Source organism: Eretmochelys imbricata, chromosome 4 (genome assembly GCF_965152235.1).
Source record: "Eretmochelys imbricata isolate rEreImb1 chromosome 4, rEreImb1.hap1, whole genome shotgun sequence".
NCBI lineage: Eukaryota > Metazoa > Chordata > Testudines > Cheloniidae > Eretmochelys > Eretmochelys imbricata.
In genome coordinates this window covers 28166220-28183412 of record NC_135575.1, presented here as the reverse complement: position 1 = coordinate 28183412, position 17193 = coordinate 28166220, and the positions used below count along the sequence as shown (strand labels likewise).

At 41.5% G+C, this 17193-nt stretch overlaps 1 protein-coding gene across 1 annotated transcript in view; it reads left to right on the top strand.

The window, feature by feature from the left end:
- The window catches only part of UNC5C (unc-5 netrin receptor C), a 351092-nt gene that overhangs the window by 275640 nt on the left and 58259 nt on the right, over positions 1 to 17193 (top strand). Inside the window, exons 5-7 of the mRNA XM_077814388.1 lie at positions 8385 to 8565; positions 11483 to 11650; positions 13645 to 13809. Of these exons, the coding sequence (XP_077670514.1) occupies positions 8385 to 8565; positions 11483 to 11650; positions 13645 to 13809 (514 nt within the window). The remainder of the gene's footprint in view (positions 1 to 8384; positions 8566 to 11482; positions 11651 to 13644; positions 13810 to 17193) is intronic.

Here is a 17193-nt window from a genome sequence, read left to right as displayed (position 1 = left end):
TTGGAAGAAATGCAAGTTCTGTAGAGATACTGTTCAGGAGAGCAATATCATTTTATTCTGTCTCTATGACTGCATAATAAGGGAGCCCAGATACTAGCAAGAAATTGCACGGTTCAGGCAGTAGGTTGGAAAATGTTCGGTAGTTCCTGTTAGGTGCTGAGCAGCCAGCAATCCAGTGGTGCCAAATCCTCTGGGTCTGATTCTGTTTTTAGTCAAGCAAATCTCTCGTTGAAGTCAAGAGGCCAAATCTTGCAGTCCTTGAATTTTGTTCCTGGAAATCAAGAGTTTTGCTTAAGTAAGAACTAAATTAATGACATCAAGATTGGGGCTAATGTCTTCAGTGACGTTTGTGGGGGGCTGAGCACCTGACAGGATCCGACCCAGTGCAGACTTAAAAAATAAAATAAAATGCTGTTTCAGCTGCCACAATCACAAGAGAGAGAATTGTGAGGAACAATCCTGCATTGGCAAGGGCAGAGGATCTAGTCTAGATGACCGTATGTGCCTTTTCCATCTCTTATCTTCTGTCGTGAAGCTTCCACCTCCAGCAGTTTCTAAACCAGTCAAAAAAGCTTGCCAAGGGGTTTCAGCCTCTCGATCATGCTAGTAGCTTGGCATGGCTGAGTTTGTATCAGTAATTGGCTCCTGTAATAGCTTTTCCCATTTATATAATCACGTTTGATTAATGTACTCTCTCCTCTTGTAGTCTGCACTGAAATCTTGCGCTACTTCATATGCTCTCATTTCCATGTGTGTTGCATTATTTTAGTCCGCTGCTCAAAACATCCTGATTCGAGCACCGAGATATAGCCGTCGTGATTATTGTGGGTTTTTCTTGCTGATGGTCTCACATATCATGTTGGGTGGCATGTGGCAGATTCCCTCTGTTAATTAGAACAAATGTGCCAATTATGTTAATATATCTCCCGATACCAATCAGTGAATAATTAGAGACAACGCATCTGTCTCTCACCAGGGAGTAGAATGAGAAAGAATAAGCTGCAAGGTGCGTTGCTTCGGATTGTGTGTTTCCTCAGCCAGTCACTGTGACAGCATGGTGTCATGACAGGTTTGGAAGCAACACAGTGCACACAGATAAAATAGAGTTGGTGGCAGTCATGGTGCTCACTGGTCTGAAAATTAAATCCAAAGAACATAAGGAGTCATAGTCAAAATCAGGAGACCTTTACATGTTCTTTGTACCACAGCACTTCTTTCAGCATTTCTTATTATTATCTAACATTTTATCTTACTTTAGCACCTAGAGGCCTCAGACAGGCCAGGTTCTTGTTGTACTACGCACTGTACAAACATACAGTAAATGACAGTATTTGCCCCAAGGAGCTTACAAACTCAGAGTGAATTGTCGTGGATTTCACAGTTTCCTTTCCTTTGTAAGGAAAGGCTAATGTGGAAGAATATTGAGTGTTATATCACTGACATTTTCCATTGATATTCTCTCCACATGGGAAAACTTCTACTGTTCATGATGGTTATGTCCCAAATTGAAGGATTTCTGGTTTGATGACAGAAAATTGAAGTCAAACTTATTTCACTGATTGATTGATTGATTGATTGATTGATTTCAGTGATACTTACACACATATGTTTATGTTATTTTTATATGAGGTTTTGGTTCACACACATATTTAGTTACTAATGGCCTAATTTTATTTATATATAAAAATACTCAAATGTTTATTATTAATAGTGCTAGAGACATTCTCTAATTTACTGAATTTTTAAGACAGAAATCTATTTAGAGTCCTTGTGACTTCTGCCAGTAAATGTACTTCATCAGCAGAGTTGCAAAACAAATACTCACTTTAGAAATCTGGTTCAGGAGAATAAAATTAGAGAAATTTGGATGACTTTCTGCATATATTAGGTTAACAACCTAACGCCTTGAGGAAAGATGGATGGAATGATATGATTTACAAATCAAAGAATCGATAAAACCTGTATAATAACAGTATGAATAATTGCTGTCACCTATAAATTATACTGTCTCAACTCTGCTCTATTCTCTTACCTCGCATATTTGGCAGTTGCTCAATTACTGCTTACAAGAGAACATAAGCTGTGTTCTCATAAAGTCTGTTTACCACTGATGATGACACACACGCACACACACCTGATTTTTAGAGGTGCTGAACACAGGAGTCAGTGGCAGCTGCTCAGCAACTCTGGAAACATTAGGCCATTAGTAAGTAAAAATGTGTGGTAACCAAAACCTTATTTAGATGTTATAAGAAGTTTTTAATTAGTTAACATTTGTACGTGGTGTTGAACAAGAAAACACAAGATGTGCTTATTATTATTGGAATCATGTGCTTTTTGGCTTTCACATTACTTGTTGCTGATTACTAAAATGTGTGTGTAAACATAACGTATACCTCCTGTCTAACCAGCCATCCTCTGATCATTTCCTTCAGTGATGAGGATAATCTGGTGTTGGTGACATGATACTTCACGCCCATTGATGTAATGTTGATGTCACAAATAGTGGATTGTAGCTTCCCATAATGAATAAGGCACGAAGATTAGAAAGGACACTGTGTTTAGACACACACAAGTTAATCAGCAGTGATGCTGCAACAGGGACATGACAGCTGAGGCTTTTGGTAAACTATATTTTTCAGACTTTGAGTGTAACAGAGACTAAGAAATCCTTTCTGCTTTGCACATTACGTGTTATACTTGGAGTAAATTTTGCTGGGGCATTATGTGAAGAGGGTTTTTTCCTTTGAGGGATTTGGGGAAGAGCCAGAGGCTGTGTACAGAACCAGACAGAGAGACCTTTGGTTTGTTCTGGTATAGCAGTCCTAGTCTCATATGATCTTATGTTTTGCAGCAACGAAAGGGGATTTATCTCTGACGCTCTGATTTAGTCGAATCAGAATTGTCTCATCAGAGGTCGAGACTGAATAAAGATATGTACAGTTTTGCGAGCAGCATGCAGACCACAGAAAGAGGAGCAATAAGTGATTCATTTTTTTAACATAGGTAGCAGTATGCAGACCACAGAAAGAGGAGCAATAAGTGATTCATTTTTTTAACATAGGTAGCATTTTGTAGAATCTCAGCTTTGCAGTCCTGTATTGGTATCACAGAAATACGTTTTAAAAAAGCAGAAAGACCACACTTGTCTGTGTGGGATACAGAGAGTAAGCTGATGTCTAAAAGGAGGAGTGCAGAGAAGTGAGCTTTGGGCTTGTTTCTCAATCTAGATGTATGCAGCCTTGACCTGTGGGTGATGCAGGGAACAAACATTGCCACTGACTGAATGGGAAGCTGTCCGTCTTGATTATACTTGATTCCTGTGAGGACTCAATTTGGCTGAACACCAAGGAAGAAACAGGGGGGGAGGGGAAGGAACAATTTCAGGCTTCTTGCCAAGGAAATGCAGATTATTGAGAAAAGCTTAGATCTTCCATGGAAAATAAAACGTGAATGCTGTTGTGACAGAATGGTTTCCAAACTGTTGTGCGCACGCACGCACGCGCGCTCTCTCTCTCTCTCTTTCTCTCTCTCCCATTTCTCCAGCACTTTTTGCACCACCAGTTTTTTTAAATGCTCTGGAAGATTGGCACTTTAAATCAAGCCCACTGCAGGATAGGGTCTTTGTTTGCATTACTGGGTCTTCCTTTGGAAACAAATGAAGAGAAGGCAATCGAACACATTCAAACTAACAGCCTTGCAATTGGGTTGGGTATCACTAGCTCTTGTTAATAAAACTGTTACTTACAAAACAGTGTGCTGTTTTCTAAAATATTGACTTGAGATAGATTGAGAAGGGTCTCTATGGAGTTGATGCGTCTTTTGATTGAAAGAACATACCCAAAGTCTGTTACTCTGCACCATTGCAGCTGGGGAGCTAAGATTCTTCATACTTACTGCGATGACATTACAATACCCCTGCCTGTACTGTGTAATATATGGGACTAGGACAATTATAATAATTTAAGGGAAAGTTTCAAGCAAAATAGAATATATATATATATACACACACACACACACACACTTTTCTAAGGCCATTGCTATATCCATTTTCCATCTTGAAGACTTGTGGGCCATTTAACTTCCCTATTGATAGTGAAATTACAATTATTTAATTAAAGGGCACTGTATAAGAGGATCCAGTGATTTCGGTCTCAGCCCCAAACAGCTTATGATGTAATATTCAGACTGGAACAGGCTGAAAAAACTAAGTATATTTCATAACATTGTTTAAAAGCAATGAAAACATTTCATTTTGTTTGAAATTTTCCATGACCATTGATTTTATTTATTTATACATACAACATTTTTATTTAGGTTTGGTGGGGGGAAAATAACTCTCACTTTTTACACAGACATTCAGAAAAAGGAAAAAAAAGGATAGGGGATTTAAAAAGTGATAGTGTTTTATTCCCCCACTGAAAAAAATTCAATATATTTCACTGAAAATGAAAAATTACAACCAATAGGGAAAAGTTCCATACAGTTTTCACTTTTCATTGAAAAGAAGATTTAGACAGAAAATTTTCAACCAACTCTAACCCAGACGATTTTTTTACAAAGTATAAATTAGATTGTGAAGAATGGTCTGGATTCCTTGCCAAACAGTGAAGGTGCCATTGTTGGTGCAGAGATAAGCACGGAAGATTTGCAAAAGAACTAGCTTTGAAGAAGGCTTTTGAAAGAGGGAGTGTGAGGCTATTTCAAGAGTATAGGTTGGTGTAAAAGGAGGTTTAAATGGGAAAGTGGAAAAACAGAAAAGAGAGCAGGTTTCAGAGTAGCAGCCGTGTTAGTCTGTATCCGCAAAAAGAAAAGGAGGACTTGTGGCACCTTAGAGACTAACCAATTTATTTAAGCATAAGCTTTCTTGAGCTACAGCTCACTTCATCGGATGCAGTTAGAGGACAGGTGAGGAATGTAAAAAGGAGAGAAGATGTAGCAAAAGTGAAGATGGAGTTGTAAGAGAGACAGCAGTTAGAGAGCCTTGGAAGTTTTGAACCTTATGTGGAGGCAAGAAGAAGTCAGTGAATGACAATATGACATGGTCTGACTGGCGGAAGAAGTGTGTCTTATATATGGAAAAACGAAAAATTGCTAAATGGGAATAGATCAGGTGAACTTTATTAATTAAATTACATTTTTTGAATAATAAAATGTATAAAACTCTAAATACTAAACAATGACATATATTATCTGAGTGTGTGGACACACCCATGTACATATTTAATCACTTTATTTTTATTCAACCAGAATAAAACAAGGCAGTGGAAAACATGCAACTCTAAAGTGAGTTGCGATCTGAACCTATTTGCTGGAAGTGTTTATATAAATAACAATATATTTAAAGCAACTTTTCACCAAGAAATCTGGAGGTTGAGGAGGAGTGCACTGTCTCTCTCTCTCTCTCTCTCTCAGTCATTTCAGGTAGATACAATCAAATTATTCATAGTTAGAGGCCTTAGTCAGGGGCCTGCAGGTGCAGTGGCATATTTGCACAGGAGCATAAGAACTACAGCAGCTCTCCATTAAGTTTCTCCCGACTTTCTCTGCTCTCCTATTTGATGGTGTGGAATATCCATGGGAAGGCAGGTTGGCCTGCCCCTCCCATCACACACACACTGAATAGTGAGAGTTTTAGTATATGTTAGACTCTACACATATTTTCCGACTAAACCGAAATTTATAGGGTTTTTTTTATATCCCATTCCAAAGGTTTTACCATCCCTCTGCACTACTGGGTTCATAACCTGAAAAGAGGGTGGATACTCCTGCCCTCCCCAAAGGGTTCAACCAGCTTTAAATTCTGCCTGGGATTGTAGAAGAGGCCTGCTGGCAGAGGCACCTTGGAGATTAGCTTAATCAGGTTTCCTGTTGGACCCACTCGCCATACACCCTAGGGTGACCAGACAGCAAGTGTGAAAAATCGGGATGGGGGTGGAGGGTAATAGGAGCCTACATAAGAAAAAAACCCAAAAATCAGGAGTGTCCCTATAAAATCGGGACATCTGGTCACTCTAATACACCCTCCCACTTTGTCATTTGTGTTATCCCCTGGTTTTTCTATCAGTGAGCCTCACTCCATTCAGACTTTGCCCCAGTCTTGGTTCCACAGATTGAACCTAGAATTTATCCCTCTCTTCTATTTGCAAAAGATTTGCAAACAAAATTGTCGATATTTACACACGTATATTTGCTACTAGTGACTGTTAGACAGTTTAAATGAATGAAAATAGCTTATGGCTTGTTGGTGACTGGTCCACTTTCACCACATGCTGTTTGTGGTGATTGGCCACATAAATCACATGGTATTGCCTTTGTCTATGACTAGATGGCTAAAGCTTTCTAATATCGAGAATAACAATTGATGAACAGCATATATGGTTGTTTGCATCTGAATAGGCATGTTCAGCTGAATCTGGGTATTTGCACAAAAAACCCAAAGATGCCTCTAACATTAGTGAAGCCAAAAACCTTCTTATGCAGATATTTGCACTCATTGAATAGAAAAGTGAATGAAGGTGGTCAAGCTGAACAGGCAATCAGAATTCAAACATATGCACAAACACTCTGTTTTGCGGTATTTGACCAGCTCTACACAGGAATGAATTGAGCCCCATGTGACTAAAACTAGGAGGGGCCCTAATAACTCTCACCACTGGTCACAGTGGTCTGTATGGCTGTCATATGGAGGAGGGCTCTTTGTTGGTTTCCAGTCTTGTTGATGGTTGGGCAGTTGTTCAAATACCTTTGGAAAAGTAGTGGTCTGTCAGTACAAATCAGGCCTGTCTTGGCAGTTAGCACCTTTTAGTTCCAATGGGTTGATTTTTGTTTTTGTTTTTCTTCCTTTAATTAAATTCTGGGCACAAGCTGAAGTGATCTAGTGATGTGAAGGCACTGCTTTGATCCATCCAGGGCCCCCGTCCCTTCCTCTAAAGCACTCTTAGTTCAAATAAAAACAAGCCACTGAATGTTCAGCCAGTTTATGCTAGAGTGGCTCACAGCCGTCAGCTGTAGGATAATGGAGTGTTTCTTTAGCAGTAAAAGGAATGTTGTCTGGATAAAAATCACATTTACAAATATTTTTCTGTGTAACCAATGAAATCATATGTCGTTAACACAGAAATATTTTTTGAAAATATACTTTACATAAAGAAGGAGAAAAATAAGCAATTTTCTATTCTTCAGTATTCCTCAGTCCCCTGGTAACTGTCCCTCTTCTGATCACTATAAAGAGAAAATAGATAAATTTCCTCACATTTGGGGTGTTTGATTATCATTATTTTTATTTTTTTTAGCTTGGAAAAGAGGAGACTAAGGGGGGATATGATACAGGTATATAAAATCATGAGTGGTGTGGAGAAAGTGAATAAGGAAAAGTTATTTACTTGTTCCCATAATATAAGAACTAGGGGCCACCAAACGAAATTAATGGGTAGCAGTTTTAAAACAAATAAAAGAAAGTTCTGCTTCACTCAGCGCACAGTCAACTTGTGGAACTCCTTGCCTGAGGAGGTTGTGAAGGCTAGGACTATAACGGGGTTTAAAAGAGAACTGGATAAATTCATTAAGGTTAAGTCCATTAATGGCTATTAGCCGGGATGGGTAAGGAATGGTGTCCCTAGCCTCTGTTTGTCAGAGGGTGGAGATAGATGGCAGGAGAGAGATCACTAGATCATTACCTGTTAGGTTCATTCCCTCTGGGGGATGAACCTGGCATTGGCCACTGTCGGTAGACCAGATACTGGGCTGGATGGACCTTTGGTGTGACTCAGTATGGCCGTTCTTATGTTCTTATTACAGTTTCACCCATGAACCACAACTGAGCTCCAAGCCCCATTGTGCTAGACACTCTTCAGGCACAGACAAGACTATCCCTGCCCCCAAAAGCTTACAATCTAAACAAATAAGACAGAGAAAAGGGTTTAGCTAAACAAATAAATACATTAGGGTGCTCGCTAGTGCACCAGTGGGAGATATTTTCCCTTACATCCCCAATTTTAGACAAGGTTTTAAAGGAAAGTCAACATCTATGTCCCTCACACTGTCCATCAGATATTGAAATTCTGCATTAACTATTTGGTTATATACAACAGGGGCAGCCTTTGAAAAAAAAGCATTGAACATTTTGATGGCAGAAGAAGCTGTGAGATGGGGGAAGAAATGAACGCTGTACTCCATGATGGCTACCTTCTCATTTCAGTGCAATCTGATATTGGCAGAATAGGCAACATTCAGCAGATGAGTCCTTCGCAGTGTACTTTGGTTTACAGCAGTTTCTGGCAGGAGCAAAGTAATCGAATATTGCACACATCTAGAGGTTAAAGCCTCTGTGGATTGGCATGGTGATGACTGATAACCTTACTGTGTCTCTGGTAAACTTTTAGGTGGAGTGGTTGAAAAATGAAGAGGTGATTGATCCCGTTGAAGATCGGAATTTTTACATCACCATCGATCACAACCTGATCATCAAGCAGGCACGTCTTTCTGACACAGCTAATTACACCTGTGTCGCCAAAAACATCGTCGCCAAGAGGAAAAGCACTACTGCCACTGTAATTGTCTATGGTAAGTGAGGCACTGTCCTTCTGCACATTGATCAAAGTGCAGCCTCAAGGGCAGAAGTGGTCTGGGTAGTTCTGTGATGCAGCTGCCACCATCTTTGGTGCAGATTCAGAAGTGAGGTCAGTGGAAACTACAAGTTCCCAATTGTAATGCGCTATCTTAATTAGCATGGCCAGGCTGCCAATGTGGCCCTTATCCAGATGAAGTGTGATGGCCCTGTCTCCTCATTGCCTTACTCTACATCCACGTTCCCCTCTGCCCCCATAAAATAGCCTAAGCTGAAAACTAGGTCTGCCTCCTGTGAAGTTATTGCTCTTAGAATCATAGAATATCAGGGTTGGAAGGGACCTCAGGAGGTCCTCAAAGCAGGACTGATCCCCAACTAAATCATCCCAGCCAGGGCTTTGTCAAGCCTGACCTTAAAAATATCTGAGGAAGGAGATTTCACCACCTCCCCAGGTAACGCATTCCAGTGTTTCACCACCCTCCTAGGGAAAAAGCTTTTCCTAATACCCAACCTAAACCTCCCCCACTGCAACTTGAGACCATTACTCCTCGTTCTGTCATCTGCTACCACTGAGAACAGTCTAGAGCCATCCTCCTTGGAACCCCCTTTCAGGTAGTTGAAAGCAGCTATCAAATCCCCCATCGTTCTTCTCTTCCGCAGACTAAACAATCCCAGTTCCCTCAGCCTCTCCTCATAAGTCATGTGTTCCAGTCCCCTAATCATTTTTGTTGCCCTCCGCTGGAGGTTTTCCAATTTTTCCACATCCTTCTCGTAGTGTGGGGCCCAAAACTGGACACAGTACTCCAGATGAGGCCTCACCAATGTTGAATAGAGGGGAACGATCACGTCTCTCGATCTGCTGGCAATGCCCCTACTTATACATCCCAAAATGCCATTGGCCTCCTTGGCAACAAGGGCACACTGTTGACTCATATCCAGCTTCTCGTCCACTGTAACCCCTAGGTCCTTTTCTGCAGAACTGCTGCCGCGCCATTCGGTCCCTAGTCTGTAGCAGTGCATTGGGTTCTTCCGTCCTAAGTGCAGGACTCTGCACTTGTCCTTGTTGAACCTCACCAGATTTCTTTTGGCCCAATCCTCTAATTTGTCTAGGGCCCTCTGTATCCTATCCCTACCCTCCAGCGTATCTACCTCTCCTCCCAGTTTAGTGTCATCTGCAAACTTGCTGAGGGTGCAATCCACACCATCCTCCAGATCATTTATGAAGATATTGAACAAAACCGGCCCCAGGACCGACCCTTGGGGCACTCCACTTGATACCGGCTGCCAACTAGACATGGAGCCATTGATCACTACCCGTTGAGCCCGACAATCTAGCCAACTTTCTATCCACCTTATAGTCCATTCATCCAGCCCACACTTCTTGAACTTGCTGGCAAGAATACTGTGGGAGACCATGTCAAAAGCTTTGCTAAAGTCAAGGAACAACACGTCCACTGCTTTCCCCTCATCCATAGAGCCAGTTATCTCATCTTGGTATATTTGAGGCAGAATGTATCCATAAGGACAGAAGCTGCTCTAATGATACATCAGCTGATTGTCCTGTTGTTCATTACAATCAATTTAATTACAGGACAGACAAGTGGAAAAAAAAAACCCCTATGATTACCCTGAGCATTCACTTCATAGCCAGGGTAGCAGTTATGCTTAATTGTAAGCAGTTGCATCCCTAAAGTTACAATGAGGGCTTTTTAGTTCAGTTCTATAGCAAACTAGCTGAATAGAGTTGATTAGCTGCATTTGTGAGGCAGAGGAGGGACACGGCATAAGCATTCTGTGTTGTGATTGTGGTGAATACTTTAATGTGTAGACATGGGACAAATTTCACCATACACAAATTTTTCCAACACACAGAGTTAGACTCTCTAAAAGCATAATTTAAGCTGTAGCTGAAACACTTACTGAGAGTGGGCCATGCAGGTGGGGGCAGAATCGGGAGACCTGCGTTGGGGAGCAGCCATCACCCGTGTTCTCACTCTAGGGTGACCAGATATCAAGTATGAAAAATCGGCACTGGGTGTAGGGGGTAATATGCGCCTATATAAGACAAATCTCCAAATATCGGGACTGTTCCTATAAAATCGGGACATCTGGTCACCCTATCTCACTCCCAGGGATATTTTAGTCCTGTGGTGTGACTGGGAATACTATAAAATTAAGGGATTAGGAAAACTGAGCAGTTTAAATGCTTGTCAGTATGGCTACACAGTATGGAGCAGTACTGGTGGTCCCTGTCCGTCTTGTTCTCCATGTGTGTCACATATCAAGGTTCATAACAGAAAGGGTAAACAGTAACCATCTTCCTAAAATCATGGGTGAATAGTATAACTGGTGAGTTCATTCTGAGCAGCCCAACAGGCTGAGTACCTGTCATGTGGACTCCTCATCTTTTGTCGGCAAGGCTCTCATCGGGGCTGGTGAACGAGGGATACCCTTGTCTTAGCATTCTGTGAACCATTGCTGTGAAGAGAGGAAAGTAACGAGTTAAATTTCTGATAGACCACATCCGAAAAGAGAGGAGCATAGATGACGGATACATCTGAATGCTAGTTATCATACAGTCACTATCCTCTCTGTATTATCTTGCTGTGGAATAGTATGCAGCTTTCAGGATGCATATATTTTGGCTTACAAAGTTCAAGATGCACGGTTTGATCTTACAGTGATTGCAATTATAGAAAGATAAATCAATGCTCATTGCTGCTATATGAAGCTATATGAATGCTCATTGGGTCTATATGAAGAGGAGGGCCATTTTAAATCCACAGTAGCCATAGTACAGGAAACTGAAAGGACTTTTCATTCAATGGTATTTCTTGGACTTTGACAAAGACAGTGGCTAAAAAAGGGGGATTTGTGTTTATTGAATGCTCTTTGTCACCTGTCACCTTTCAGTCAATGGCGGCTGGTCTACCTGGACTGAATGGTCAGTGTGTAACGGTCGCTGTGGAAGAGGCTATCAGAAGCGTACAAGGACCTGCACCAACCCTGCCCCACTCAATGGTGGTGCCTTCTGTGAGGGCCAAAGTGTCCAAAAAATAACTTGCACCACTCTGTGTCCAGGTACAGTATGAAAGACCCACAGCCCAAGATGTGATTATCTAGTTTTTTCCAACATTAGGTATTTTAGGAAGTAACTATTAATCACAAACACTCCTTTTATTTTACTGGTAAATCCAGCATTTCAGTGAATGAATACTAAATTGTGTTATATAAGTAGATAAAACATTGTGCACAGAGTAGATCAAACCGCAGTGGATTAAATCCCACTATTTCACAAAGCTTGCACCATCATCTCAGTCCCTGTAATTCGGGGAATTTGAGTAACATTTACAGCTTCAAATCTTAAGAGCTAAAGCTTTTGATCTGTTGAACGCTGTGGAAATAAACTCAATTTAAGTACAGAACATTATTTTGACCAAACAGATTTGTAACATCCGTTTCTGTGCATACCAATTTCTCAGTTTACACTGTAAAGATGAGCAGAGCATTTGAAACATCTGGATTATGGATGTTAAACTTGACCTAAGCATCTGCCTGTCAACAAAGACAAGAACATTCATGCCAAAAATATCCATGCATTCACACATTAAAATAATTTTAAAATGCATCAAAAGCCAGAAAATTGAAACATGAAATGTACACTTTATCATTTAATTCAACACTGCTTAAGGGCTCTGGGTGGCTTTTAGAAGGACAAACTCTGCTATCCCTCACTCGTGTTGAGTTGGACTTTCCTATGCATTGAAATCAATGGCACTACTGTTGGAATAAGGTACTACTCAGCACGGGTAAGGGGCATCAAAATCTGGCTCTTAGTGATGGGTGAAACTCAGAGAAATGGAAGTTCATTTCAAATTCTGGACGCTTAGCTGAGCCTCTTTAGTCCAAATATTTAGTAGATCCAGCTATTAAAGTCAGCACTTTTGGGCCCCAGCATTGGCCTAACTCTTCTCCCATTGAAATCAATGGGAGTTATCGTATTGACTTCAGTGGGAGCAGGGTCAGATTAGTATTGAGCATTTGGCAAAATCCCATTTTAGTCCATTAACGTAGGTACCTAAATGTGGATGTGGGAGCCTACCTTCAGGCACTCGTTATTTTAAAATCTTGGCCATGATTTTTATTTTCACAGTCCGTTTAAATATATGACCAACTAGCTCATAAATACAAATTGTAGCACAGGTAATGAACTGCATGTGCAGAGTACATATTCTTGACAGTTTTGCGGATTATGCCTAGTAGCTCCTTTTTCAAATGAAATATTTGGGAGGCTTTAGTTATGTCTCTGAATATGAAAAGTGATGATCTCATAACACAGAATAATTTCTTGCCAAATTTAATCTTTTGTTGTATATAAGTGCCAAAACGCATACATTTCTGGGCTTTGGGCTTTTTTTCTTCTTAGACAATTTAGCCATGGAGAAACCTCCTTTTGTTTCCATTTCGAAAAGGAGAGGAGAAAAGAGAAGGAACGAGTACTTGGGGACAAATTTCAATCCAGAATTAGTTCTTCTACCAAAGCTATAAATTCCACAAGACAACTGCTGACTGACTCTTTTCCTGAAGTCAGTTCTTTGTGACTCAGTGGCTTGTTACTGGGATAGAAAGCCTTAAATATCTCAATAAGCAGTTGGGATCCAGCCCAGACAAGCATTAACTGAAAGATGTAGGTTTCTAATGGGCACTTGGTGGCCCAAGTGGACTGAAGAGATGTCAAAATCACAAAAATCACCACTATAGTTAGCACTAAGTATTACCCTGGCTGGCAATCCAAACATGTATATCTAAGACCTTGGAGACTGAACTACCTCATTCCCCTTACAGTTGGTCCTTCTAGGGCTAACTTGAGGCAAATTAGCAGGGCTGTGTGGGGAAGCTTTTATTTCTATGAGCTATGCTGTAAAGATTTTGGGCCCTAGTCCTGTCAGTCTGGCACCTTTCACAAAGGCTAAATTCACAAAGGTCTTTTAAAAGCAACCATTTTCTGTGCTTCTCTCTATATTTGCATCTCTCTCTTTCTGACCTTCCTAAGTCATGTCGCTTTTTTGTCACAGTGGATGGTAGATGGACAGCATGGAGTAAGTGGTCTACCTGTGGAACAGAGTGTACCCATTGGCGCAGGAGGGAATGCACAGCGCCAGCACCGAAGAACGGTGGGAAAGATTGTGAGGGTCTCGTTCTGCAGTCCAAGAACTGCACAGATGGGCTGTGTATGCAGAGTAAGTGGAAGTATATTAATATGTTGTATTGACTTTGGAGTTTGGAAAATATATAGCCATTAAAAAAAAAAATTAAAGCTTGAATGTTCTCCTGCCATAAAAATCTCCTATAAGCAGAAGCTGAGGAGTATCCAAATGAAATACCCTCCACCAAAACAACATAGGGAAGAAAGCTACATTTAAGTGATATGGCATAAGATGACCAAAATAACCCACGTTGGTGCTGCAAAATTGTGCCATGTAGGCATTGTCTGAACTGGGAACAAAGCCTCACCACCTACAACAAGCTTAGGGAGGAATTGTGTGTCTGAGGCAAATCCCCTGTCAGCTCCCTGGAACAAACGGTGCAGCCTAGTCCTCTCAGCAGTCTGTGCCAGTTTTGTATGGAGGTGGAGCCATGACCAATGTAATGGTCCCTACCTTTTCTGAGACCCTTTTCCAGCCCCCAAGTGCACCACTTTCAAGTGACAGGCCTGTACTCCACTTCTCTTTGGGATGGGACCTTGTGTTCCTTCCACTGTCTGAGTGGTTGTGCCAGGTTATGCCCATCTGGTTGGTAAAGTTGACACCTTGCAGGCTGGATGGGCATAGCACCTGTAAGACTTTCCTTCAGGAGTTGGTGGACAGTAATATTATGCAGTGACACAGAAGCAGCTTTTTCATGACAAAGGATGATTTTTTTTTTTTTTGCCAAAAAGTTCACAGCACTCAGAGAAATGGATTTAAAACAACAGAGAGACCTGTAGGCACAAGGTCTTACCTACACTTGGCATTCCCCTCAGGGCCCTAGGTAGATATGACTTAGCCTTGATATCCTCTGTTCTCTTGGGGGCCAAGCTACAGCATGCTAGCTGCAGACCCTGACTCACTGACAGTCTGGGTGTCTGCTTGCAGCCCTGTTGGTGCTCACTGGCATTCACTGAGCAACCTCTCTCAACAAAATCAATTCCCCACCCTTTTCTTGGCCTAGGGTCCTATAATGGTTTTGTACCCTTTTTTAATCCTAGATTTAGCCTTGGGAAGAGTAAACCATTCTAGCTTGATTGGAGCCTGATCAGGGGTATAATCCAGTTAACATCTTCCCCATTGTTTCCTCAAGGACTTTTATCTGTGTTATTGTTTTGCCTTTCCTGCTTGGTCCCTCTAACAACCTCTTCTGATCTAACTCCATATCAAGTAGCCCCCTCTAAACGTTATAATGCACCATATACATAAAAAAACAACACAGATATTTCCCAGTTCTCCACGCTATGTCCTCTTATGGCTTTCGGTGGAGTAATTTTACACCCTCCCAGGGGCCAGGAGGGAGCAGCCTCTGACCTCTCCCAACTGCAAGGACTTAGATTGTCCTTGGCCCACATGTAGAGTGCTTGCGGGAGGGAAGAAGGCTCCTTCCATTGTTCTTCCCCAACTGTGCACCCACACAGATGCCAGGGGTAATCTAGTCTACAGTAGATATAATTACACACTAGCTAGAGACACCTGCAGAATAAATTAACTCCTTTATGGGAAAATGCTGTTTCTTGTGCCAAGATCATGTAAACAGACTTGCTGCAGGGCATCTCCTCTGAGGTTTGAGCAAAATACTCTTCCCTCTTAGTCCACAGGGATGCAGTAGTCTCTGCAACTCTTGTACCCTCTCTCTTTGGGGGAAACGGCTAGTGGATACAGTAGCTTGGATCTAGAGCTCTCTCTAAAGCTACCACTCCTCACCCTTATATGGAGCAATGTGGAAGCTGAGGGTCTATGTCATAAAGGTGTGCAGTAGGAGTGTATCAGTCTCTCTGAATCCAGGGCCCTTCCCATCCACACAAGAGGAGGCAGGATTTGCCCCTTTGTGTAGTGTAGATTTAGGATTCTATATCCAGGACAGTATCACTTGAAGAGAGAGCCTATTGTTTAGTGATTCATTTGGATATTTACAGCTCTGCCATAAACAAGCACCCATCCAATGCTCTGGGTGCCCTGGACTAGTCTTTTAAAAAATCCAATGTATTAATCAAATGACACACCTGTTACTCCGGATCAAACAAACTCCCAGGAACATAAATAGAACAAAATGAATTGACCTCCCCACACAGCCCCACCAGTGTCCCATATCATCATCATTGCTAGGCCCATCTTCTTATGGGCCAGGAAGTTAAGATCGGTGTTGCAACTCTCCGTGAAGGTGAACAAACTCGGGCAGTTTCGGACCATAAGGAGAATTGAGTTGAAAAGGCTTGGTGACCTACCAGAGAATACCCTGCCTGTTGACCCCTCTCTCTCTCTCTGATACCAATGAGGCTCCAGCCCAGTGTCTCTGATGGTCACAGGGAGAGAGAGTCTCACGGATAAATGGGTCTCTGGACTGATAGAGCTTTTATAGTTCAAAACCAACATCTTAAAAAAATCAACCTGGTAAAGCAGACCTTAGGCCTTTGGCACTGTTCATTTGCACACACAAAATTGGTTCTCGGTACATTACCTTGTTCCTTTTTTATATTTAAATGAATTTAGTGCCAGACTGATAGCGCTGGAGACTGAAGCTGTCTGTTCACAGAACAGGTACAGCGCCAGCAACAGCACAAGTTTCAACACACTGACCTTCCAGTGTGCCTCAGCCTCTAAAACTCAGAGGAGAGTTCAGTCTTCAGGACCATCCTGGTGTTGGTTACTCCACTATGACTGCCAAGAGGTTCCCAATTATTGTCCAGGGTTATGTTGTTGGGGTTTTTTTTGTGAATTTGACACCAAGGAACTGAACCATCACATTGAGTCTTTCAGATGATACATTAAAAATGGAGGTCCTATCTGCACTGTTGGTCCATTAAAGATCCACTGAACTTTTCATAAAAACAGTGGTTGGTTCCAATGGCCTTTGCCAAAATTTGTCGTCTTCCACTTCTCTGCATTGTACTATACTGCTTTCCAGTTCTCCACCTGGCTGCAGCTCTCCGTCACCCAAGGCGCTTCAGTTGTATCTGTATAGTGGTTGTATGTTCACAGTTTTATGTTCAAATAGGCCACAGAAATGCCATTAGCTAGTATGCAATGATTTTCAGTCACTACCAAACAAGGCTAGATTTGAACAAGTGACCAAGACGTAGAAGGTTCTGCATTGAAACCCTGAGCTATCCAATCTCAAAACACGAATTTTCCTTCAGTTTTCCAGGTTAACCAAAAACCAACTCATCCACATGGCCACATCTTTCATTTGAGTTTTGATGCTTTGAGTGACAGCTGCACGAAACCAGCTGTAATTTTTCCATTTTTATTTTTGTGGGGGAGGGAAGAGAGAAGCTGAACTTTTCTCTAAAAGTAAAAAAAAGTCATGCTAAAGTAAAGTTATATTACATCCTGAAAATATGGGTTTGTAGCAGGGAAGCTAATGTAGCCTTAGCT